The sequence below is a fragment of the Lepidochelys kempii genome, chromosome 12 (assembly GCF_965140285.1).
Source record: "Lepidochelys kempii isolate rLepKem1 chromosome 12, rLepKem1.hap1, whole genome shotgun sequence".
NCBI lineage: Eukaryota > Metazoa > Chordata > Testudines > Cheloniidae > Lepidochelys > Lepidochelys kempii.
Window position 1 is genome coordinate 43,261,031 of NC_136391.1, and position 26,880 is coordinate 43,287,910.

Sequence of the window (26,880 nt, forward strand, 5' to 3'; positions counted from 1 at the left end):
TATGAAAACTGCAGTTTGAACATGCAAGGTAAGTTTATTTTTGTATTTTTAAATAGCTGTTGTCTGATGTTCTAAACGAAGGTGGACTGCACTGCATATACATGAATGGCTAAGTTGGATGTAGTGAATTTGTGCACTGAATGAGGCAAGGGCTACATGGGAAGATGGAAAACAGTAAATATAGTCGGGTGCAGTCTCATCATTACGATGCACAATCAATGAGACAGAGTTACAGGGGTGCTCACTGTGCAGTGAATTAGTCAGGAATGCTCAATGCGCATTCTCCTTTACTGTACTCTTAAATGTGCATTTGCTTTTTGTGTTTTATGGTGTCTAGCTACATTTCCTGGACAAACAGTGACAGTCCTGTTTCTTTTCTTTTAAAAAATTGCTGGACAATTCTGTAAAACAAATTGTGTTTTTTCTCAAACCCTGGGACCTGCCAGCGTTAAGGTTGTATGCACACTCTTAACTCCCCACCGCATACATTACAATCGAGTCTTCAGAGAGGCGGTCACCTGATATTATTTCCATAGGGCCATGCCTCATTCATTGCTCAGAACGGATGGTGTGCAATGAATGAGACAGTGGCCTTGAGGATCCCTGGTTCATTTTAGGACTAATTCTAGTCACAAATTACAACACTCTAAATGGCAGTTGTACCCTGTTGAAATGAGAACTGCAGGCCCAATCCTGCAGCACTGAAGTCAATGAGAATTTTGCCAGTGACTTTCATGGCAGCAAGACTGAGACCTGAATGAGGATAGTAATAGTAAGTGGTCATGTAATTAGAGACTGGTTGGAAATAAATAACCAAAATGGGGCATCGTGAAAGCAGGCATTTCTTTCATGTTAGAGTGATTAACCATGCAACCACATTCTCTTAACACATTTTTGTATGGAAAAATTACACCTACACACACACAAAGGTGAGATACATGAAATGAATCACATATCCATACACTACATTAATTTATTATGAACTTCTGACCACCTCAACTGCCATGTGGCCACTAGTTCATTTCTACAGAACTCATCCTAATATGGAGGAGCTTCAGCACTGTCAAAACTTTAACTAACAAACAATCTGACCTGTCAGACAGAGGTTTCCTTCTCCTCCCTACAAGTGTAGAACTCCTAACACCACCCCCTACCAAAATGAACTCTGCCCAAAAGTCAGTCCTGGGTCAGCAATTGTTTTCTATTCATAAAAGTGCCATGAAGTACCATAAAAGTGCTTCTTCCCATGTCATTCTGATAGCTTTCAGTTCTGCTTCTATTGTGGGTTTCATGTTATCCTTGGTCTATCTTGTCGCCTCTTGCCCTAGGGATTCCAGTCGGATGCCTATCTTGTTACATTATTATGGTCTTTTCTCCCAGCCATTTCCATGTTCATTCCATAATTTCCTGTCCTATCTGTTTCTGTTTTGTCCTCCTCCAGAGTTCTTCATCTGTGCTTTTTTTCTGGCCATCTAACATTGAGGATTTGTTTAAGGCAGCTTTTTATGAAAACTTGAAATCTTATTGAGTCTCCAAGTTTCAGCACCATATAGTAAGATTGACTTACTGAGGGAACTGGGATTGTTTAGTCTGTGGAAGAGAAGAATGAGGGGGGATTTGATAGCTGCTTTCAACTACCTGAAAGGTGGTTCCAAAGAGCATGGATCTAGAGTGTTCTCAGTGGTAGCTGATGAGAGAACAAGGAGTAATGGTCTCAAGTTGCAGTGGGGGAGGTTTAGGTTGGATGTCAGGAAAAACTTTTTCACTAGGAGGGTGGTGAAGCACTGGAATGGGTTACCTAGGGAGGTGGTAGAATCTCCTTCCTTAGAGGTTTTTAAGGTCAGGCTTGACAAAGCCCTGGCTGGGATAATTTAGTCGGGGATTGGTCCTGTTTTGAGCTGGGGGTTGGACTAGATGACCTCCTGAGGTCCCTTCCAACCCTGATATTCTATGATTCTATGTCTTATTTTCATAGAAGCTCTGACTGATGATCACATGTTCTGAGGTTTCGATAGTGGCGTAGCAGCTTCCATAAAACTCTTCTATCTATTGTATCAAAGGCTTTTTGGAAAGTCATAAAATTCATAGAAAGTGGTGACTGCCATTCGTTTGATGGTTCTGTGATAATACATAAGGTTACTATTTGATCTATACATGATTTCTCTTGTCTGAACATTGCCTGTTCTTGTTGTAACCTTGAATCTACCGCTTTCCATGTTCTATGTAGAATAATACTTGTAAATACCTTGCTTGGGATAGAGAGAAATTGAATGCTCCTTCAGCTTTTACACTAGCTAAATTCATTTACTTAGGACTTGTCTACACTGCTCTGCAGTTTGGACGATGGAGAACTGTAAATAGCCATGCACACCAAAGTGCTGTGCTGTAATTCCCCCATGTGGATGCTGTGGGCACAAACTAAATGGTTGCTAGTTCACATTAACGTTGTCCTGTTGGAAGAGAACTACATTAATGTGAACTAGGAACCTTATAGCCCTGGTCTACACAAGGAGTCGAGGTCGAATTTAGCAGCATTAAATCGATTTAACCCTGCACCCGTCCACAAAATGAAGTCCTTTTTTCCACTCAGAGGGCTCTTAAAATCGATTTCCTTACTCCACCCCCGACAAGGGGATTAGCGCTGAAATTGGCCTTGCAGGGTCGAATTTGGGGTACTGTGGACGCAATTAGACGGTATTGGCCTCCAGGAGCTATCCCAGAGTGCTCCATTGTGACTGCTTTGGACAGCATTCTCAACTCAGATGCACTGGCCAGGTAGACCGGAAAAGGCCCTCGAACTTTTGAATTTCAATTTCCTGTTTGGTCAGCGTGGCAAGCTGCAGGTGAGTGCAGAGCTCATCAGCAGAGGTGACCATGATGGAGTCCCAGAATCGCAAAAGAGCTCCAGCATGGACCGAACGGGAGGTACGGGATCTGATCTCTGTATGGGGAGAGGAATCCATGCTATCAGAACTCTGTTCCAGTTTTCGAAATGCCAAAACATTTGTCAAAATCTGCCAGGGCATGAAGAACAGAGGCCATAACAGGGACCCAAAGCAGTGCCGCATGAAACTTAAGGAGCTGAGGTAAGCCTACCAGAAAACCAGAGAGGCAAACGGCTGCTCCGGGTCAGAGCCCAAAACATGCCGCTTCTATGATGAGCTGCATGCCATTTTAGGGGGTTCAGCCACCACTACCCCAGCCGTGTTGTTTGACTCCTTCAATGGAGATGGAGGCAACACGGAAGCAGGTTTTGGGGATGAGGAAGATAACTCACAGCAAGCAAGCGGAGAAACCGGTTTTCCCGACAGCCAGGAACTGTTTCTCACCCTGGACCTGAAGCCAGTACCCCCCGAACCCACCCAAGGCTGCCTCCCGGACCCGCCAGGCGGAGAAGGGACCTCTGGTGAGTGTACTTTTTTAAATAGCATACCTGGTTTAAAAGCAAGCGTGTTTAATGATTAATTTGCCCTGGCATTCGTGGCTCTCCTGGATGTACTCCCAAAGCCTTTGCAAAGGTTTCTGGGGAGGGCAGCCTTATTCCGTCCTCCATGGAAGGACACTTTAAAACTCCAGGCCAGTAGCACGTACTCGGGAATCGTTGCAGAACAAAGCATTGCAGTGTATGTTTGCTGGCGTTCAGATAACATCTGTTCTTTATCCCTCTGTGTTATCCTCAGGAGAGTGATATTATTCCTGGTCACCTGGTTGAAATAGGGTGCTTTTCTTAAGGGGACATTCAGAGGTGCCCGATCCTGTTGAGCTGTTTGCCTGTGGCTGCACAGAAATGTTCCCTGCTGTTAGCCACAGGGACGGGGGAGGGACTAGCCATGCGGTGGGGGAAGGCAAAATGCGACCTTGTAACGAAAGCACATGTGCTATGTATGTAATGTTAACAGCAAGGTTTACTGTGAAAGAGTGTACCCATTGTTCTATAAAATGTTTTTTTAAATACCACTGTCCTTTTTTTTTCTCTCCACCAGCTGCATGTGTTTCAAGGATCACAGGATCTTCTCCTTCCCAGAGGCTAACGAAGATTAGAAGGCCAAAAAAGCGCACTCGCAATGAAATGCTCTCTGAGCTCATGCTGTCCTCCCACACTGACAGAGCACAGACAAATGCGTGGAGGCAGACAATGTCAGAGTGCAGGAAAGCACAAAATGACCGGGAGGAGAGGTGGCGGGCTGAAGAGAGTAAGTGGTGGGCTGAAGCTGAAAGGTGGCGGCAGCATGATGAGAGGAGGCAGGATTCAATGCTGAGGCTGCCGGAGGATCAAGCTAATATGCTCCAGCGTATGGTTGAGCTGTAGGAAAGGCAGCTGGAGCACAGACCGCTGCTACAGCCCGTGTAACCAACCACCCTCGTCCCCAAGTTCCATAGCCTCCTCACCCAGATGCCCAAGAACGCAGTGGGGGGACCTCTGGCCACCCAGCCACTCCACCACAGACGATTGCCCAAGCAAGAGAAGGCTGGCTTTCAATAAGTTTTAAAGCTTTAAACTTTTAAAGTGCTGTGTGGCCTTGTCCTTCCCTCCTCCACCACCCCTCCCGGTGCTTCTCTCCTCCACCACCCCTCCCAGGCTACCTTGGCAGTTATCCCCCTATTTGTGTGATGAATTAATAAAGAATGTGAAGCAACAATGACTTTATTGCCTCTGCAAGCAGTGATCGAAGGGAGGAGGGGAGTGTGGTTAGCTTACCGGGAAGTAGAGTGAACCAAGGGGCGGGGGGTTTCATCAAGGAAAAAGAAACAGAACTTTCACACTGTAGCCTGGCCAGTCATGAAACTGGTTTTCAAAGCTTCTTTGATGTGCACCGTGCCCTCCTGTGCTCTTCTAACTGCCCTGGTGTCTGGCTGCACGTGTATTGGCAGGAAGAGGGGAATCGAGGCAACACAAAGCTTGATGAAGAGGGATAAGTGGGAAGGGGCAGAGCTTTGCATGTGGTGGTAAGGGGCTTACATTTGATAATATATCAGAAGGGAAGCCTCTGGGGGGGATTCAAAATGAGGAGTGACGTGATCAGACCAACAAGCAGGAAAGATGAGCTTAGTAGCAGGATTTTGTATGGGCTAGACAGGGGTGGTATGTGCATTTGAGAGTGCTGGATGTTGCAGTAATCCAGGCAGGGCAGAGAGGATAGAGAGACAAGGAAATCTTGGAGCTGTTAAAGAGGAAGAAGCAGCAGCATTTGGAAATGGCTTGGATGTGCAGGGCAAGGTGAAGAGAAAAGTCATGAATCAGCCACAGGTTGCAGGCATGAGTGATAGTGTGGATGGTCTGGTGATGGTGATATGAATAGGAGGAAAGATAAGCAATTCGGTTTTGACAGTGTTCATTTTAAGATGACAACAAGACACACAAGAGGAGGTGTTTGGAAAAACAAGCTAAGATGCACAGCTGGATGGAAGGGAACAGGTCAGTGGAAGACTTGTGCACTGTTGAGATGCCTAGAAACAGGATGTAAAGTGAGAAGAGAAAAAGGCCCTAGAGAAAGCCCTGGGGAACCCCACAGAGGGAAGGTGAGGGGAGTAGTTTCCACTGAAAGATGCTGGAAGGATGGTCAGGAGGTTGAAGGAAAACGAGCCGAGGATATCTTGAAAGGCCAGTGAGGATGAGATGTCAAAAAGGAGAGGATGACCAACAGCACTGAAAGCTGCAGAGGATGAGGACAGCCCAGGAACAGGTCATTAGAGACCCTAGTGATGGAAGCCTCAATAGACTGGAAACAAGGGATCCAAGACAGCTGGAGGAGGGGGCACTGGTTGCAAACTGCATTGTCAGTGATTTTAGAGCTGAAGTGAAGGAGAGAGGTGGAATGATAGTTGGAAAAGCAGATGGGGTTGAGGGATGATTTTCTTGAGGATAAGAGACCAGGGTATGCTTATATTGAAAGAGGTCAGAAAGGGAGGGCAGGAAGAGGTTGAGGGAGGGGATAAACACAGGGGGAAAGGAAGTCCGCCTAGTCTAGTGGACTACTCCCGTCTTCATTCTTTTTCTTTGTTGGAGTCTATTGCACAACTGTGGTGACTTGAGACAATGATGCAGATGACAATGCCTTTTGTACAATGCCTTTGGAAAAACGCTGTTCAGAGTGCTCCAGCAGGTCAGTGATAGCGTTCTCCTGAGGCTGTACAGATTCTCTTGCAGTGACTTCTGATTCTAACTGACTTTGTTCATATTTGAGGATGGACCATCAAAATGTGTCCTCTGCCCCTGTGGAGTAGGTGGGCCTTGACATCACCATGTGGAACCTAATGATCTGACTGTGACAAGGCTGCACTTTTCACCTCCTCTGCCTCCCACTCCAACCCCAAAAGACTGATGATTCTTACCCTCTTGAGAGAAATTCCTGGCTAAGAACACGGGGACTGATATTAAACTGAAATTTAGGCTTGTATACCTTCTCTGATGAATTCACTTTCATACAGTTTGTGAAGGGAAGACTACTGCTCCCTATTAATTGGAGAAGTCTCTGTTTTAGTCATATTATATAGAAATATTCATAGATTGCAAGCCCAGAAGGAACCATCATGGTCAAATCAATAATCACCGCTGCAGCCTTGTTTGGATACTGAGAAAGCAACTGACAACCTTAGATGGCATTGTCTCTGTGCAGCCATGATGTAATTTGGGACTGGTTAGAACAGACTCTCTCTGACCCCTTAGCCTCTGTGCTAGTTAAAATATTGTCCTTCAGAAGGTTTCAGTGGGTGTAGCAGTGAGGCAGCAATGTCTGCTGTCTCCCACGTTCTTATATCCCCTCCTCTTTGTGTTTAGCAGTATAAACTTTGCCTAATTGCTTAGGAGGCTAATAGCTATTAAGGTGATTGTCTTTGAGGAAACAGAATTCATAATGGGTGGGATATTCTCAAGGGCCTAAGTGACTTTGGAGCACAATCCCATGGAAAGGTAATGGGACTTGGGTGCTTTTGAAAATCCCACCAGAATTGACATCTGTGGACACAATTGTAGCAAACCTTTGAAACAGAGATTTCAGTTATGCCAGCATCAGAAATAATTAAAATGTGTAGGGCTTGATCTGGCTTCACAAAAATAATGAACCATTTGGAGCTTCTTTCATTAGTTATTATAAAAAAGTTGTGCTCTCCCAGTGTCACGTAGGTGATGCCAGCACTGAGTGAAATACTGTGAATTAGAATTTCCACATAGACAAACAGCACACTGCTAACACCACTTCTGATTACTGCATACTATGAGGATTCCTTGTCCATGAGAGCTGGAAACAACTTGCTCCAGCTCTGTGTCCTCTGGAGATTTTAATTCATCTGTATGACATGCCAATGGCCTGGGATGTGAAAAGGTGTTTTTCTCCCAATTTGGGCTTCAAGGCCAACTTAGATAAATGTGTTTGGAGCAGGGAAGCTGCTGTTTAGAGTGTCTCCACCTCTGTTTGGGGGGGGGCTCCCAATGGAATGGGTATTTCAGTGTGAATCACAAACACTCTGCGAATTACAAAGGGAAAAGAAAATTGTGGGAGCAACTGGGAATGGAATTGCCTGGAACGGTCTCAAAAATCCTGAACTCCCTATTAACGGATCTCCGTTAAAAATAATGTTAAAAAATTAAACCTCTCTAGGGCATTGATTCATAGCCAGCCCCATGAGCGCTCTGCACATGTCTCTGGGGCAAGGGACGTATCTCTGTTCAGATCTCTTCTCTTCCATATTGGCTGCATGCACAAGCTGCAGTAGAAGTGCTGGCAGCTATTGCAGTGTCTCATTTTGCAGCTTTGGAGATTCATAGCTAGCTTCATGATTTTATAAAACATTTGTGTTCTCCATACGTTATCAGTCATTGGCAGACTCATTGTTTTATAATGTACTTCTCAGCAAGCTGTTTGCGACTCATCACCCTGCTTGCTTTATAGTCTATAAATATTTAATTCTTTAATAAACTGCTTATATGTAATATCAAATGACTGATGCATTCTCTCTCCCCCTTTCAATAGTTCTCCTATTTGCAAAACAATTCTTTTTCTAAATAGCAATATGTTTCATAAATGTTTGAATTTCCTTTTTCTAAGTAGCAGTTTCTTCAGGGTGTTTGGTAAAATGACAGGCAGAGCAATGGCTCCTGCAGCATTAAATCAAGTGCCCCATGCTTGCCCTGTAGTGGGGAGAGCTGCTTCAGAATGGTCACCTGTTTGTAATTAGAAACATTGTGCTGGGATAGCCGCTGATCACATTTCAACTCTATGCATGTAAAAATAGCATTTATAGTCAGCAGTGGTGGCCTCCATACTGTTGCAGTTGGAAGTTTGTGTCACAACCCTAATCTTATTCTAAGAATGGACAGGAGTTCTAGTGCATGGATTTGGTTTTGATTTACATAAAAAAGATAAAACACCTGCTCCAGTGAATTCCACAGTCAGTATCAAAAGCAGTGAGATTTCTCCTTTGCTATAGGCTCCCAAGACTTTTTGGGGAAGATAAAATACAGGGAAGATTTTTGTGTGTATAATGCCCTGAGAGAGGTTCAGCTAGGACAGAGATCCAAACCTAGGCTCAACCACTTCAACCTCCTCAAGCAACCCTTTGGATTTAGCAGCCATTCCCTTCTGAAAGAGCTACCTCTTTCAGACTTAGCACACCCTGCTCATGCATCCCAGTTTGAGGCTCCATAGCCACTATCATTCCATGACTGCTCCAGCCCCACAGCCTGGGACTGCCAACCCCCCAGCTCAGCCTTCATGTCCCTCACTACAGGGCCACCCTTCCTTGACTTGCAACTTGCCACCCCTCCCAAGGCTCAGTAGTCACCTAATCTTTTCCCTGAAGCGCTATCTTCCCTCTGTGGAATGAGGATCTAGTTACCTATAGATGCTGAATGTTTTTAAACACCACTAATCCATGTTCCCTGGGAGGCTGAAGGAGGGAGTGGAAGTGCAGTATCCTAGCTTTTTTAGCTTAATTCTTTCTCCTCTCCTTAGAGCTCCTTTCTCCATCCACTGGGCCTCCTAACTCTTCAGCTACCTCAAGTGCCTTGTCTGCATTTGGAGCAAGAAACTGGCTTGTTCAAAAGTGTCATATGTAATCTTAGTGAAACAACCTCCCATTCACTCAACATGGCCCCTTTCACTCTGCACTGACCTGCCCACACACCACAATGCATTAAACCCAGACACAACAGTGCCTTTGGGACAGTCTGTATCCCTATAGTCACCCTTTTTACAAGACTATGATACATTTTGTACAAAGTATGCCTGGTGAGGTATCATTTAAAAACTCATAATTTGCTGATCATTATTGGTCTGGTAAAATGTGTTGCAACATCATACGTAAAGTTATAAAATTCTACTGTATGATATTATTAAGACATGGTCTAAGCCTGAAGAGCAGTCACAAACCAGTTCCCCAGCAACAAAAGATTAGTCGACGACTCAGCCAGGTGTCAAACACATGAAATGGACCATCACCTGGTTAAGTGGCCATTCTTTGGCACTAAAGAAGATGTGGGCGAAAATCTATATCTTGACAAAGAAACAGCTGAAGGTTTCCCTTCGCACAGACTTTCTGTCCCCTGAACCTCAGCTGGAGATGATTCTCAAAGAAGAGAAAGAGCTATAAGAAATGAGAGTAGATGCTCCAAATTTTCTCTCCCTTTCTTTCTACCCACGGCATCCACAATTGGACTGGGGGAAGGGATCCTGACTGAACGAGTTTCAGACAGTGAAACTGCTGAAGCATGTGGTGGGAGAGACTTTGCTTTGAATTCACTTAGCTGTTAAGTTAGGCATTAGTTGCATTTTACTTTTATTTCTTGTAACCAGTTCTGACTTTCATGCCTCATTACTTGCAGTCACTTAAAATCTATCTTTCTGTAGTTAATAAACTTGTTGTACTGATTTATTTAAGCCAGTGTGTTTGGATTGAAGTGTGATTGGGAAACTCCATTCGGGATAACAGGATTTGTGCATATCATTTTCTATTAATAAAATAACAGACTGTATGTGAGCTTTTGTTGTCCAAGAGAGGGTTGGGCAGTACAAGATGCACATTCTGGGGCAAGTATGGAGCTGGGAATTTGCTGAAGTGTAATTCAAGAGTGGCTGGCTATAGCACTGATATACTATAACTGGGAGTAACTTACAGGCTGGAGGCTGTGTGTGAGCAGACCAGGAGTGGTTACTGTCATGGCAAAGCAGTGTAAAAGCATCCCCTCAGTTCTCACTTCAGGTTGGAGAACTGAGGGGATGCAGCTGTTCTTCAGTCCAGATTGTACCCTGTAATGTCACAGCCTTACACCTGCCCTGTCTGATGTGACCCCTTTACCCTGAAATGATAGCCCCAGCCCCTAGTACCAGCCATTTCTCCTTCACGTTATGTGATCCCTTCATCTGAAAAAGGTATGTCCCTGATGTGACATGACACCTCCAACCCAACACAGCACATCTCACCATGATATGATGATGACCCTTCACCGTGTTGAGATGGCAAATCCCCTCCCCTCTAAGATTCCCTTGAAGTGACTTCTGAGATTCTCCTGCTGTGACTCATTTCATAGTGACCCAGCATGATCCTGTTTAGATCCCAGCAACCTAGCAAGACCTTCCTCACTGATTTGTCAAATGAGTTCCCTTTTATCACATCACAACACAACCTTTTCCCTGCCAGACTCAGCTGGCATGCCATCTCCTGCCTTTCAGTGACACAACCTCCCTGCCTTTTGGATGGCAAAAATTATCCACATGAAGGAGAATTTGACACCCAAGAAGCATATTTGTTTTCAGGTATCTGCTTTCTTAACCATATACATACCAATGATGGGTTCTAGTGGTTGTGCTCATAGACCCTGGTCAGGATCAAGGACCCATTAGGCTGATCTCTGCACCAACACAGGCAAACAGATGGTTTGAGTCTCAAAGAGTTTACAGTCTAAAGAAGAAAAAGCCAGACAGAGGTCAGGTCACCTGAGCACAGTGACTAGATGCTGGCATGCACACATCCTATTAGTCATCTCTCTCTTCATTTGTTTTTATATTTTTGCTTTATTTATAATATTCTATATTTTCCTGGCCGCAGTGGGTGTTTCAAAAGCGGCTTGTCTTGTGTGCAGGGTGTACTCACAGGCTTTCACCTGGATCCAGGGAAGTTATTTTTGGTTTGGTGATCCTTGCCTAGAGGCTGGTACTCTTGTGATCCATTCTGCCTCAGAAATTGATAGTGATAACTTGCACTGAGGTGTGGCAGGGCTCCTGTGCTTACCACTTCGTCTAATCTATCCTAGGCATGTCTGTAGATCCCATCAGTAATCTTATTTAGTACTTAGATAGTGCTGACCTTCATAGCATGGTTCAGCCATTAGCTAATCCTCACAGCACTCCTGGATGGTAGGTTGGTAAATATCCTCCCCATTTTACAGAAGGAAAGCTGAGGCATAGAGAGGTGGAGTGACTTGTGCTAGGACATAGAGTGAGACTGAGCCAGGATTAGAATTTAGGACGACCTGACCTCAATTGCTTTCTACTCAGTTCTCCAGACCACGTTGCCATCACCATAGTACCTGAGCAGAGACCAGGTAAATTAGACCTGCATCATAGAGCTCCAGTGCACTTTATAGGGGTTCTGCCCATCACCCTTTTCAGCTTCTAGGAAGATAAGGTGTGTGTGTGTTTGGCTGATACATCCATTTCTCATGCATGATGAAAGTGGCGGCAAAGAAAGATAGATGAGTCCATGAGCCTGAGTACATACAAGCAGCAGCATCTGGGAGTTCTCCTCTTTGCCACAGCACCAACCTGTACCCCAGTGTCCCCCCTTGGAATAGTTGTAGGAGAAGAGAGCACTAGCCTGTCCATCCTGCTTTTCTTCTGTCTGGATCACCTCAGCACCTGCTCTCTGCTTGGAGGAGACCTGGCTTGACCTCATACCCCAGTTACGGTGGCCTTAAGAACGCTTCAGTAGAGCGCTATGGAACTTCTTTCAAACGTACAATTATGTCTGATCCTCCGCTGCTATGAGGATAACTGCACTACGGCCAATGAAACTATGCTGGCGTACACCAGCTGAAGATCTGGCCCTTAGTTTCCTGAAAGACCGACTAAGTCTCTCCTCATCTGTGTCTGCAGTGTGAGATGAGAGAGGAATTCTTTTCATGGTAGAGCCCACCTGAACTGCTCTTGTCTCAGAGTACCACCTTGTAGGCAGGGAAGAGACCAATAGCCCCTCTCTCTCTGGAGATGAGCTCTGGCTGCAGCTTGAGCTGTGCCAATGGGCCAGAGTGCTGCTGAGGACGTTGTCTTGGCTGGAGCTGTTTGCACTCGGTGTGTGGCTAGACATGTCTAGACATGGGTTTTTCTGACGTAGCTATCAAGCACAGTCGACCACAGCTGAAATGACCACATTTCTGTTTGCCATTGGTTGTTTATGCCCCCTATACTTCTTATTAACCCCTTGTTCTCATCTGTAGGTCAACCCAACTGATCCAGAGGAATATTCCTAGCTAAACATACTTGCAAAATATCCAGTAATCCCTATCCTATATATACCTTTATTTTTTGCACTTGTAATATTGAGCAATAACTGAAATTGATACAGGAACAAATGCCCTGAAGTCATGAGCTTAACCGGCAGGAGGATTTGGCCTGTGCGGTGCCATGGCTGTTCTGTCTGCTCTGCAGCAGAGCCTGTGATAGTGACAGCAATGACTACCCCTGTTCCACAGCTACCTGAGCCGGGAGGAGCTACACCTGACCCTGCTTTTGGTTTTCAGTGGTAGTGAGACAAAGCCAGCAGGGCAGAGACCTATCTGCTGTTGCCCCAGGGCTCCTGTCCTTGAAGAACACATGTGAGGCTGGTATTAGCAGTGGCCAGCCTGGGCTGGTGGAGCCCTGCACCAGCTGCCCACTGCTGTGTTTTCACCCCCTCCTTGAGGCTGTTTCATTGGCATGCTCCGGTGCTACAGATTTGTGGTATGAAGCAGCCCTTCTCTGGTTCCTCTTCTCCCCTCCCTTCTGCCAAGCATTCTTGATGCAATTTCTGAATTAAAACTGGGAATTATCTGGGCAACCAGCTTCCAGACCTAAAAGAGGCTCCAGGCAGCATGTGTACCTGGTGCTGCAGCTGAAATAAGGGTAAAGGTAAATAAGTAAATCATGCAGTGGGCTGTGCCATTCCCTAATGAGCCTGTTTGTCCCAAGCACTGTGCTGAGGAGCCTCTTCTCCTTGGTGATAACCTTTCTGCATATTAATATTATGCATGTATTCCATGTGACTTCTTCTGACTTGCCACCTCCTCCTTCCCACTCATTTAAATAAAAATAATTTATGTGGACATTCCTTCAGTCAGGATTTTCTCTTTCCCCCCCTTTAATATTTCGCTGATGCTTTGCGCACAAATGAGGTCATTATGCTTTTGCATATCATTAGGGCTTTATAAAGAACAACAGCGACATCTGCATGTGCCACAGCGCCACAGAGTTGGGGGAAAATACAGAAAAAAAGCCCCGAATGAGCTCTGAGCATGTCGGCTCTCTTTCCTCAGCTTTCTTCGCCACCACCACGTACATGAGTAATTGTACAGTGTAATCACATCATGGCTCATCTGAATATTCATAGCCGAGACAAAGCTTTGGAGGAGAAGAATTATGGGGAAAGGGGAAGTGGAAGGGGGAGAATTTAAATATAAAACAGCATTGCATTTCCAAAAGAAGGTGTGCATTCTACACAAGGAATTCATTTGAAATCCAAATTGTCTGTCTGCACCATTCAAAATCTGGGGGCAGTAGGGTAGCATTGCACACGTACCCTCTCCATTCCAGAGGAAAAATAAAACAAAACAACAAATAGTTACAGAAAAGCCCCCGGTAGAAGTGATATTTGAAGAGTCACCAACAGTGGCTAACCAGCTGCTGTTTTACCAGGAATGAAATAGTCCACTGAGGGAGCTTTAGAAAGACCCCAATTAATATGTTGTGCATGTATAAGATCTACAAAGAGCCAACTGTATTCCTCTCTCCCCCCAACCACCACCTTCCTTCCCTGGCCAGTGCCAGTGGAGATTGATCTTAGCTACCAAATAATTGATTAATCACTTCACCAGTGACAACACTCCTCTCCAAAAAGCAAGAAAGAAAAAAAAGAAAAAACAAACATAAAGAGGCAACTGTTCACTAATTAGGGTATAAATTACCGCTGGTTCCATCCCTCTCTTTATCTTAATTAAAAAAAAGAGAGGGAGAGAGAGAAATATAATTCCCATGTTAATGTGTATGTTGCCTTCATTGTTTTACTTTTACTATGTATATCCTTTATTAATATTAACGAGATAGGGTGGTGGTGTTTGTCAAAGCTGTGGCTGGCTCTGCCAGTGCATTCCCCAAAGAGATCCTATTTCCGTACCACTGGAGTTTATATTCCTTTAAATGTCTAGCGCAGCACCATTTCCCTCTTTTTAATACACCACTCTGCTGGAATTAGAAGAATCCAAGGTTATATCCAACATCAAAGGTTCCCCAGTCGTCATGATTTTAGTAAAAGTGAAGACAGCTCATGGAATGAGTCCCTGGCTTTTGAAGATAGGCATCAGAGGGACCTTTCTCTCCCTCCTCCCACAACTTTGTACCTCTCCTGGCTCTGAATGTCCCACGCTAACGCGGTTTAATGATATGCAAATGAAATATGCATAAAACCATTCTACTGTATGATGATTAAACACTGGAGACATTAACAGCCGACGCTTCACTGTTTGACTGTAATAATCTTTCCTGAACATCCACTTTGATTGCGGAGTTATGGAAACCCATAGCAGTTGGCAGAGAGAGAGCGAAGGAAGGAGAGATGCAGGGACGCATCACCCATCTCTGCGTTTATCCCACTCCAGGAGACGTTCCCCCTTTGTACTGCATTCCTAGTGCTGTCTTTTGTAATCCACCCATGCGGTCGCATCAGGGCGATTAGCGGGAAAAAACCTCTTTTCTCTTAATGTTTCAAAGCTCATTAGCCAAACGATTATTCCTCATTAACAGCAAAAGCTCATTCATTAAAAGGGAAAATATGCCCAAAAGATGCCAGCGCGGTTCATCCTGAGCCCTGTAGCTGGGCTGTAAATCCCGTGCTAGTATTTTCCATGCAAAAGGGACGCGCGCCAGTCCACATTTTTTTAAAAAAGGAAAAGAAAACAGTTCGTGTGTTTTGTAAAATCCGCAAGAGAGGCCATCAGAATTCCCATTGTATGACTTTATTTTTGTCTCTCCCTTTTGATTCCAGCGCCCGTCCCTGGCTCAGCGCCCGGTGCCAACAGAACACCTTTCAGGATCCACAGCAGCGCAGATAATGTAAGTAGCCAGCTGTCCCTGAAACCCGCTTCCCAAACCCCACAAAGCGTGTGTAATGGATTTTCTCTTTCTCACCCCTCCAGTATGCCACCCGGGCTTCACAAGTAGCACCTTCCAAATCTCGCCGTCTTCAAGTTTGTGCATGTCTGTGTGGCATCCCTCCTCCTCCTTCACTCCCATAGTGGATCTTGTAAAGGGCTTCAGATCGGCCCCATTCATCTCCCTGGTGATAGCAGTGAATGTAGATAAATCTCTGCCTGCCTGCTTGCTGCTGGAGTATGATTTTTATTTTGTCTTCTGTGTATACCTGGGTCAGAAAATGGGATGTACATGCACATGCACACTCGTGTGTGGGTGTGTGTCTCATATACACACGTGTGTATGTATCTAGAGAGAAATAAATACACACACACACACAGGTGTGTACACATAAACATTCACATACATACACGTGCTTGAAAATGTCTGAGGCAGTGTGTGCATATGAGTATGTGTGTATATACACAGAGAAGCAACTCTAGCTATATCTAGATAAACATTCCCCCTCCTCCCAGCAGAGGCTGTGTGCATCTATGCTCCTGCCCTATAAGAGCTGTATTCCAGGCTTCCTTCGGAATTCTGTTTGGAGACCTTTATGCTCCCTTCTCTGTCTCTTCCGAGCTGCAGAATTGGCATCTTTCCCTGAGGTTCTCCGAATGGCAAGTGGCATCGACTGTAGCCTGCATTCTTGCAGCTTCCTGTGGCATTTCTCTCTCGATGTCGGCTACTCCCTTTTGTTTGTTGATGACTGGGCTGGGGGTTTTGGTTTTATTGTTTTGTTTTTTTCTTTAGTTAATTTATAAATGAACCCGAATGTCAAACAAACCAACAGCTTGCGCAAAAAAAAAAAAAAAAAAAAAAGCCCCGCACAAGCGCCTTCTGCTGCGACAGATGCCCAGATTGCCCCTGGCACGGAGGATGGGCACAAGGGGTTTGTTGTTGTGGTTTCTCTTTTGCTGTTTTTGTTGTTCCGTTTATTTTAAAACTCCAGGATGCCGGCCTCGGCGTGGAACGCCGCGGTGTCATGGCGGAAACGACGGCCTTTGTTTCCCAGGGTGCGAAAGCATCCCTTGTGCTGGATCCACTGCGGCAGAATGACGTGAACGGGGGAACGGGCTGCAAGTCAGATTTGTGCCTCGTCGGCGGGGGAGTCCCCCGGATCCCAAGTAGCTGAGTCCCTGTGTCCGAGGACGGGCTGTCCGTGGAAGAACCTCGTCTGTAATCCTGGCACTTGCGCCTTCGGTTGCTGCTTGCTGCTCCTGGGGGTCTGGATAATCTCCCTTAGCTTTACCGCACTGTCTGGCCCGCATACAGGGCCTCTGTAACACATACCCGCTGCTGTTATCACACGAAACCGTGGCGTTGCCACTGAATGGATGGCACTGTGCCAACTCTTCTGCCATCCGCCCTTGCAGCTTCTTTCCTCCCTCCCTCCCTCCCTCCCTCCTCCTCCTCCTCCCCCCATCGACTTGACGTTAATTAACACACGGGTTAATTGATTTTAAAAGCTGAAGAATTACAGTTAACTTTTCCCACAGGGTACAGACGCCAGCCGCTTGGCACAATTCTGCCTTTCACACTGGTGCAGGGGGGCAGAGAAAAGCCCTCAGCAAAACTAGCCTCTGCTGAGGGAACATTGTCTGCTTATTGAAGTACAGCTGATGGAAGCCGACAAGCTACGGTCTCATCCTTTGCAATATGTTGCCATTATATTTTCTTACAAGTAATCAAAGCAACTCCTCCTCCCCTCCCTCCATCACCCGCCCCCTTTTAAAAATGAAAGTGCTGCGGAAGTTTTAGTAGGAAAAAAATGGCTTATTATAATAAACAAAAAAACCATCTTTGCTTTATTTAATTAAGTAGTTACGAAGGAGAGGGCTCGCCACCCCAAGCCCACTGAAGCAATGGGGTAGGCAGTTTGAATATTGCTGCCTTTTATACATTTGTCCTGTATCCCTGTATTTTTTGTCTCCCTAATTGGCTCAGATGTGTTGCTAGTGGTGAAGAATCTCAACCGGGGGAAAGTTGGCTCCTTGTAATTAAGAACAAAATTTACCATGTGAGAGCTTTGTTTTTTGATTTCTCTCTCCTTCACCCTAAATCTCTGCTGCAAATAAGGGCAAATTACAGTGCAGATGGGAGGAGACATGGCAATCCTGGGAACTTGCTGCTTTCACTTTTTTATGCTTTCATTTGATTTCATTTTGTTTTCTAAAAGCATGAAGCAAGTGAAGCGACAAGAGGAATCCATTATGCAAATCATGTCACATTTGCATAATGTCTCATGACTGGAATATGCAAATGGGCTGTATAATTTATGAGTGCCAGTGTCTGTCTAAAAGTGTTTCCCATAATTTAAAAAAAGTGAGCCTGTGAGACATGGGGAAGGCGGCTTGGCTTGCTGCCCTACCAGGGAAGCTCTGAGCTTTCTCCTCAACTTGCTCCCTGGCAGCAGCAGCAGAAATTAAACTTCCAAATGCTCATTAACTCATCAGAGGCAAAGACCCCTTTCACTCTCTGTCTCTCCCCACCCTTTATTTTCTGTCCCTCCCTCCCAGTCCACCCACCCCCACTTCTAACTTCTCCACAAACCACATGACTAATACATAGGATTTCACGACTCGTTGGAAAAGAGAGACGGTTTTGGGCAAGCTTGCTGTTTGCTTGCTTCCTTGTTTGTTTGTTTGAATCAGGATGACTCTGAGACAGTGGATGAGAAGAAGAGTCTACTCCTTCCAGCTGTCTTTGAGACAGACTGGCTTTGAAGACGCAGTATGTATCAGGGAATAACATTTAAAGTTTCTGTACATGGCAGGCATTGTGGCATGTGTCAGTGAGATTGCTCAATGTTTGAAATGCGTTGTGTCTAACTCATTATTTCAGTAAGGGATCTGTGTCCGACTTCTTGAAGAGCTATGAAGGTCGATCTAGTGATGGCACTATCCAGCGAGAGCGAGTTCATGGCTGGAGCTGGCAATCTCCAGTTCCAACCATAAGAAAGTCTTTGAAATGCTCTGAAAATGCAGGACTGGTATCAAGGCTCTTTATGCCCTTTATTTTTTACCCAGCACTTGTGAGAGTCCTGTTTGAGCCTAGAGTGGCTGCAGAGCTTACAGTAAATAAAGGCGCACCCAGGTACTTTTCAGTGGTATAATGGCACCCAGATGCTACGTGGATGTCTGCCTGAGAAAGATCTAGAATAATAGTAAGTAATTATTGCTAACGATATTTGGGAAGGCTGATTTTAAATTTTGACTCTGCTGTACAGATATGGGGAAGTTGTTTTGATGCCAAAGTGAACTCAGTGGTTTGGAGTTGTCTCTAAACATGTTACAGCCTGTGGATGTTATTGAACTCATAGTAGTGGCATTCTGGCAGTGGGTGCTACGCTTGGCCTAAGTGTATGGCAGTGGTTGTCAGTTTTGAGTTGAAAAGGCCCCGTTCGGTTATGAAGCTGTTTTCTGTGTGGGAGAGAAGGGTCAAAAAATTTTCACAGGAGTCTCAATTTTCATTTAAAAATTAAGCAAGTTTCTAATCTTTCTGGTTTCAAAGAAAAGTTTCTGAATGTGAATGAAGCTGCCTTAATTGATGAATGTGTAATTAATGACAGTTTTCATATGAAAGCATAAATTCATACTTTTATGAATTGTGAATGTAAAGTTACCATATTTATATGCACTGTAAGTGTTGGCTTTGGCCATATGTGGCATAATGAGCTTTTAAAATATTAACAACTTATTATGTGTTACCATGTTTTTGTGTGTGGCTAAAACAGCACAATGGATTTCAGGACATGCGTACAACATGATTTTGAGGTGTGAGGTCACAAGAAGAAAAAGTAGGTGTTGTGACGGGGCAAGGCCGGATGGCCATAGAAAAGCAGTGGGAGATAGATACGTTAGCTCCAGGCTAAACAAATCCCTGGTACCAGGTTAAGTGAAATGGCAGCTGCTCCAGGTCATTAAGACACCTGGGACCAATTAGGAACTTTCCAGAAGGCAGGGAGAATGCTAGGTTGATTGGGACACCTGAAGCCAATCAGGGGCTGGCTGAAACTAGTTAAAAGCCTCCCAGTCAGTTAGGTGGGGGTGCACGTCAGGAGCTGCGGGAGGAAGTTGTGCTGTTGGAGAGGCTTGAGTAGTACACACCATATCAGGCACAAGGAAGGAGGCCCTGAGGTAAGGGTAAAGTGGAGCTTGAGGAAGTGAGGGCTGCTGTGGGGAAAGTAGCCCAGGGAATTGTATACGTCATGTTTCTAAAAGGTCAGCTACCATAGCTGATACTATTAGGGTCCCTGGGCTGGAGCCCAGAGTAGAGGGTGGGCCCGGACTCCCCCCCCCCCACCTTTGCCCCCTGATTAATCACTGAGACTGGGAGACAACAGAGACTGTGCAGGGAACGATAATTTCTCCTCACCTCCCTCACTGGCTTATGATGAAAATGGCTCAGTAGACTGTGATCCTTGTCTCTAGAGAAAGAAGGGTTATGTGGAGGGTCACAGTGAGCCTCTGAGGCTAGCGAAATCCACCAGGAAATGCGGGACCCACGGAGGCAAGGACAGAGCTTTGTCACAGTGTGTTTTGAATCTTGGAAGGGAAGGTGAGAGTTTTTGAGGAAACCGTGAGAAAGCAGTGACAACCTTACACATCTAGACTTCAGAAGGTTTTTTTTGTTTTGTTTTTTTCCACCCAAGTACCTGGAAGTTTGCTGCCTTCTTCCTGTTCTGAGAAGAGAGGCATCTGATGAGCAGCCCCTGCAGTGCATCAGACCACACAGTTGCTCACTGGGTAGAGCTCAGGCTAAGTTAGAGTGTTCCGACAGGAAAGGACTAAGTCTATGTATAGTGAGGATATGTGACCTTACACCATGAGCACTTGGACAAAGAGAATGGGGGCATCCTAGCAAGTGGCAGGGCACCAGCACCGTTGGGAGTCAGGAGTGGAGAAGCAGCAGCTGGCCAGAGAGGATGAGAAGGGAATGGAGAACAATGATACTGTAGCACTTGAAAGCGGGGGAAAAGCTGTTCTCCTGAGGAACAGTGAGGGAAGAAAGGCTTCCTTAGCAGGGTGTGGGGTGGTAGCACAACGGTAGGGTTTTAGCGTTGTGTTTCCGATGCTAGCAGTGAAGAGAATATAAGACCTTAAAATGGAGGAGTCATCTTGCACACTAGCTAATCTATCATCGCATTATGTTACTTCTGTAGCAAGGCACTTTGTAGGCCGAGTACATTGCACACACCAGGGGATCCATGCCCACCACAAGCTCTATGTTGCTGTCCTCCATTTCAGACTTGCTGAGTCCCCCACTCCCTCTCTCATATGGGGGTTCTGCATGCTCCCTCATCCTCAGTGACCCCAATTCCTCCCTCCCCCCCCCCCCCAGCCAGGAGCTCTGTGTGGCCCTTCATTTTCACCTTTACGCCACCATTCTTATTTCCTTTCTGTCTGGGAGGCAAGTCATTCAGGGTCTCAATCATTGAAACTGTATTGGGCGGATGGGCAGAACAGAGATGTAGGGTATTGTGCTGTCAATGGCTGCCGTTAGACAGACAAGCAGAGAAGTGTTGTGGAGCTGAGTGTAAGACCTTGGTTCACTCTGCCAGTTATTTATCATTGTTGTTTTTATAGCACACAAATATGTGCTCTGCCTTGCCTGGAAGTATAGAGCATAATCAAAATGAGCTATGATACACGATGGGGTTAACAAATGGTAGGTAGGGGCAGGGCTGAAGGACAAGTTAGAGCAGTAAGTTCATGCAGTTACTCAGGTTAGCCATGTACACATCCTGGGGTTCAATTAAAACTTATTTTTTAAGATACTGATTACTGTTGGCTCATTTCTTGGGCATCGTGGAAGAATTATATCTTAAGGACAAGCCAAGTCCTATCATTCGATGAGATGGGTTTAGGTAGGTATAACGATGCATTTCTAAAATGCCCACTGTATTATTTGCGCACCAAATACAATAATTAAAGAGCAGCACATTGCTGTCACCTAGTGACTGTTGTCTTCACTCTTCTCTTGGTTGGGCTGTGGTTCTTTGGGTTGTTTTGGAGGACATTGCCACAGAGAGAGGGAACCTCACTGGCCATGTTGTAGCCTTGTTTACAGAGGCAAGGTCTGTGCAAAGAATATGTCTTGTATTGTGCTCTAACCTTTGTTGACAGAGCATTCTGCAGCTGGGGACCCTCAGTGGAAAGGCTCTGTGTTTGGATCACAAGAGTATCTCCCTGGAGTCTCACAGCCATAATGCCTTGTGCATTATAGTATTGTAGGTGGTGTGTGCAAAGACAGGTGGTCCCTGAGGTGGTCGAGTCGCCTCCTGCTGGCTGAGAGCTGTGAAGATTAGGACGAGGACCTTGAAGGTGGAGGTAGCACAGAAAGTGGAGAGCTCAGTGACGTGCTCTGTTGGCTTGGTCTATGGGGGGAGACCAGCTTGCGCACACTGGGCCAGCAGGAGCTTTTTCAGCCTTCGGCTTTCAGGGGTGGGTAAACAGAGTGGTGGTAGTCTGGCCTGGAGATGGCAAAGGCATCTCTCACCTGAGATGGGTCGATTTGGCAAAGGGGTACAGTCTTCAAGTAGCCTGCTTGGCATAGGTGGAAAATGCATTTCTGCCTACTGATGACATTCGAGTGTGTCTTTTTTCAGAACCCTGAGGCAATGCATTTGACAACTGTGGGGCGGGGGGGGGGTGTTTCTGCTTGTTTCAGTTCATAGAAGAGCTTCCGCCTTCCAACTAGCATTGCCTTGATCTCACCAAGTTACTCTTGAGTCAGCAGTTTGCTTCCTGAGGTCACTGGGTGGCCTTGCTGACAGTACCATCCACTCCATACAAGGAAATGTGCAGCAGGATGTCATACAGTGAATGTTTGAGCACATGGCGTTATATGCAAAAAGAAAAGGAGTACTTGTGGCACCTTAGAGACTAACCAATTTATTTGAGCATGAGCTTTCGTGAGCTACAGCTCACTTCATCGGATGCATACTGTGGAAACTGCAGAAGACATTATATACACAGAGACCATGAAACAATACCTCCTCCCACCCCACTCTCCTGCTGGTAATAGCTTATCTAAAGTGATCACTCTCCTTACATTGTGTATGATAATCAAGTTGGGCCATATCCAGCACAAATCCAGGTTTTCTCACCCTCCGCCCCCCACACACAAACTCACTCTCCTGCTGGTAATAGCCCATCCAAAGTGACCACTCTCTTTACAATGTGTATGATAATCCATCTGGAAATGGCCCACCTTGATTGTAAAGAGAGTGGTCACTTTGGATGGGCTATTACCAGCAGGAGAGTGAATTTGTGTGGGGGGGGCGGAGGGTGAGAAAACCTGGATTTGTGCTGGAAATGGCCCAACTTGATTATCATACACATTGTAAGGAGAGTGATCACTTTAGATAAGCTATTACCAGCAGGAGAGTGGGGTGGGAGGAGGTATTGTTTCATGGTCTCTGTGTATATAATGTCTTCTGCAGTTTCCACAGTATGCATCTGATGAAGTGAGCTGTAGCTCACGAAAGCTTATGCTCAAATAAATTGGTTAGTCTCTAAGGTGCCACAAGTACTCCTTTTCTTTTTGCGAATACAGACTAACATGGCTGTTACTCTGAAACTTGGCGTTATATGTTCTCCCTGAGCAGCCTGGCAGAGCTGTTGAATAGGAGGGGGAATAAAACTGAGCCTGGTGGGACTTGGCACACTGAAGCTTTTGGGAAGGAAGAATAAATTCTCATGATAACTCTGGTATCTGCCCCAGGGAATTCCTGATACCAGCTCAGTGCACCTCCCGTGATTCCTGCCGCATTGTGTAGGTGGGCCTGTGCTGAAAGTCACTGATAAATGCAGCAGGATCAGCAAGTCTGTCTGTCTACTCTAAATGAACTGCCCATACCAACCTGCATTTTGAAATTTGCCACTATCCCCACATTGCCCAGCTGCCTCAGATTTAAACCTCACCTCTAAGGCCCAGCCTACATCAAAGGACACACTGGAGACAACAGGCTTGAAATATTTCACATTTTGAAAATGTGGGTGTTTTAGAAGAAGGGAGGCTTAGCAGAAATGTCCAGCTTTGCCAGTAGCACAGGGTTGTAGCAGCATGGGCGTGGGCCCAGGCAAAGTTGTTGCCAGTGTGCCTGCTCCAAAAATAATTGTGCAATTTCTGTAACAAAAGCAAACCCTGCTTCTCTTTTTCATTCACTGCCCAAACCCGGCTAGCAGTTTGGGTCCCTGTGAGTGATACAGACCTGTGGAGTATTCCTCTTTGGTGATCCATGGCATGACTCTGGCTGGAGAGGCAAATAAAAGGCATTCAGTCAGAATCCTGGCATTCACGGGAGCCAGCCTGAGGTCACTCCAGCTTCCTGAGCTCTCCCAGGCAGCCACTTGGAGTCGTTGTCATGCTCTCAGTCACTATGTCATGCAACGATTCAAAGCCCTGCCTTTCTGAGCTGAGACACTACTCTGGTCTCTCTCTCTTTATGAGTATTACTAATTTTAAAATACTTTTGTCATGCTGTACCATGACAAACAAACCAGGTGGTAGATGCTGGTGTGTGAACCTGGGATTGGACTAACAGGACATCTGCTCTAATAGTAAGCACAGGTGGTTGTGGAGGTGATGCTCTTACATTTGAAGAGCTAGACTGACCCTTTTAAAGAAGTTACCAGGCAGAACTATCTGTAGCCTTGGATGGAACTCACCAGGTGTCCGTAGGACAGGTGGGTTCTTACAGAATTACTGATAATAATGGAAGAGTTCCCTTGTCCTGTTGTCCAAGAGCAAAGCATCTGTGGGAGGTATTGCGGCAGTATGGAGGCCCATGGGAGACATCACTGAGAAGTGTCGGGGAAGAGGGGGACAGCAGATCTGTGGGAGGCATCACTAAGTTGTGGTGGAGGGCTGGGGCCCATGAGAGGCTTCAGCACTACAGCCTGTTGGGGGGATGGCCGACCTATGAGAGGCATTGCTACAGGCTGCCAGGGGGAGAGTGGGCCCACAGGAGGCATGGTGTATGGCCTATTCGGGGCTGGTGGCAGGCCTGCGGCAATTGTCTCTACAACCCGTGGGTGGGATAGTGGATCCATGGGAAGAACTCCAGAAGACTGGAAGAAAGCTAATGTTATGCCAATTTTTTAAAAGGGTGGATGGGACAACCTGAATAATTATAGGCCTGTCAGCCTGATATTGATCCCAGGCTGATGCAGGACTCAATTAATAAAGAATTAAGAGGGTAATATAATAAATGCAAACCAACATGAGTTTATGGAAAATAAATCTTGTCAAACTAACTTGATATTTTTTTTTAATGAGATTACAAGTTTCATGGATAAAGGTAATAGCGTCGAGGAATAAACTTAGACTTCTCTTGGTACTGCACAACATTTTGATTATAAAACTAGAAAAATATAAAATTACATGGCACACATTAAATGGATTAAAAACTGGCTAACTGATAGGTCTCAAAATGTAATTGTATACAAGGAATTGTCATTGAGAGGGTGTGTTTACAGTGGGGTCCTGCAGGGATTGGTTCTTGCCCTATGCTATTTAATGTTTTTATCAATGACCTGAAAGAAAACAAAAATCATCACTGATAAACTTTACAGATGACACAAAAATTGGATGTGTGTAAATAATGTCGAAGACCAGTCACAGATGCAGAGTGATCTGGATCACTTAGTAAACTGGGAGAAGCAAACAATATTCATTCTTTTCTGACTGCTTGCTCATGTCCATGCCATTGTAGGTGTGTGCGCTTGCCACATGCACCAGTGCCCCAAGATTTTCCCTCAGCAGTGCTCGTAGGGGGTCGGCTCCGGTGCCCTCTGAAGTGGCTCTGTATGGCAGAGTATAAGGGGCGCCGCCGGCTCCCCCACCCTCAGTTCCTTCTTACCACCAGTGACGGTGCTGGAACATCTTGCTTCGGCAAGCTTTCTCGCTCTTAGTCCGTTGATACGAACTTTTGCCTGTATATAGTTAAGTTATTAGTTTCCCTTAGTGTAGTTCGTTAGTTAGTCCCGGACAGGACTCAGCCTATGGACAGCACGGGCCTCCGGCACCTGGACGTGCCATTGACACCTGAGGCCCTGCAGGTGCCAGCCATGGCGGTGCCCCATTCTAAGGGCAGACCCGCCCGGTGACCTTTCCAGCAGTCCCCATCTGTGCAGCACCACTCCCCACCTCAGGGAGTGTCCTGCCAGCGCTCGCCCGCACGGAGCTGCCAGGCCTCAGACGTAAGGAGGCCGGCCCAGAGGGCACTGGATTCAGGGCATCGCTCGCTGGGCTTGAGGTGCAAACTGCAGGTGATTTGGTGCAGGCCCATGGAGGTGCACCTGTCCCTGCAGTCCCGATATCAGGACTGGCCTACCTGCTCCCCTGGTGTGCGGCACCACTCCAGGGACACAGGCCAACGGTCCCAAGAGCCTTGCCGCCGGTCGCCAGAGCCCTGGTACAGGTTGCCACGGTTGGGTCAACGCTCCACACCTCACTGGTTGACTTGCTCCCATTCCCGCTCAATGGACTGGCACCGCTCAAGAAGCGTGAGGCGTCGATCGCTGGGCTGCTGTCGCAATTCCGCCGAACGCCATTGGTCTCCGGGAGCTTGGCATGGGGATTCATCGCCCTCTGACAGATTCCTGTCGCAAAGCCGGGATTGGCATCATCGCGAATGGTCAGCACCATCCTGGTCTCTGAGACACGATCCCTCCTCTTGGGACTCCAGCACTGAGCAGGAGTCTATTCCTGCATGCCAGGGTCCTGCACTGGAGGTACCCACTCTGCCAGCGGCACTGCCCTTTGCATTGTGTCCGCCGGGCCAGTGGCCTACCCCCTGGAACCTTTGGAACCCTTGGGGGTTCCCGCAGCCCTCGCAAGGGCCCAGGTCAGCCTCAGGGGCCTCAGATAAACCATCAGCCACGGTCTCCCACCCGCCCCCCGACACAGAGAGCTCTGTGGAAAAGACCCCTCAGCTCCACCCTGCTCCCATGGAGGAACCAGCCGAGCAGCCTTCAGAGGCGGCAGATCCTCCGGTGCCGGCTTCCTCCTCATCCTCACCTGACGAAGTGATTACAAGGCCCCTCATCCAGTCCCACAGGATGATGCTAAGGCCCATCAGAAGCTGCTAAGAAAGGGCAGAACGCAAGTACCTTGTGGTTGCTAAAGGTTATGAGTACCTTTACACGCACTCTGCCCGAGCTCCCTGGTGGTCTTAGAAGAAGCTTATCAGTCTTGGCCATTAATGAATGGGAAAGGCAAGGCCAGCCAGGCACCACCCCGAAAAATAAAGGCTCGAGGAGGCTCAGTTTGTTCCGAAGAAAGATTTATTTGTCCTCAAGCCTCCAGCTGTGGGTGGCCAACCACCAGGCCGGATCCAGGGTGGGAATGATGGAGGGCAGGGAGACCATGCAGAGCTTCAACTTCTTGAGATACTTGTTGAGGTCTCACAGGTCCAGAATGGGTCTCAGACACCCCTTGGCTTTGGGGATCAGAAAGTACCCGGAGTAGAATCCTTGCCCCTGTACTCTTGAGGGAC

General features: G+C 46.3%; 1 protein-coding gene across 1 annotated transcript in view; it reads left to right on the top strand.

Annotated features, from left to right (window-relative positions):
* Positions 1 to 26,880, top strand: part of LOC140896510 (uncharacterized) — a 346,326-nt gene that overhangs the window by 153,939 nt on the left and 165,507 nt on the right. Inside the window, exon 4 of the mRNA XM_073308434.2 lies at positions 15,229 to 15,296. Coding sequence (XP_073164535.2) covers positions 15,229 to 15,296 — 68 coding nt within the window. The remainder of the gene's footprint in view (positions 1 to 15,228; positions 15,297 to 26,880) is intronic.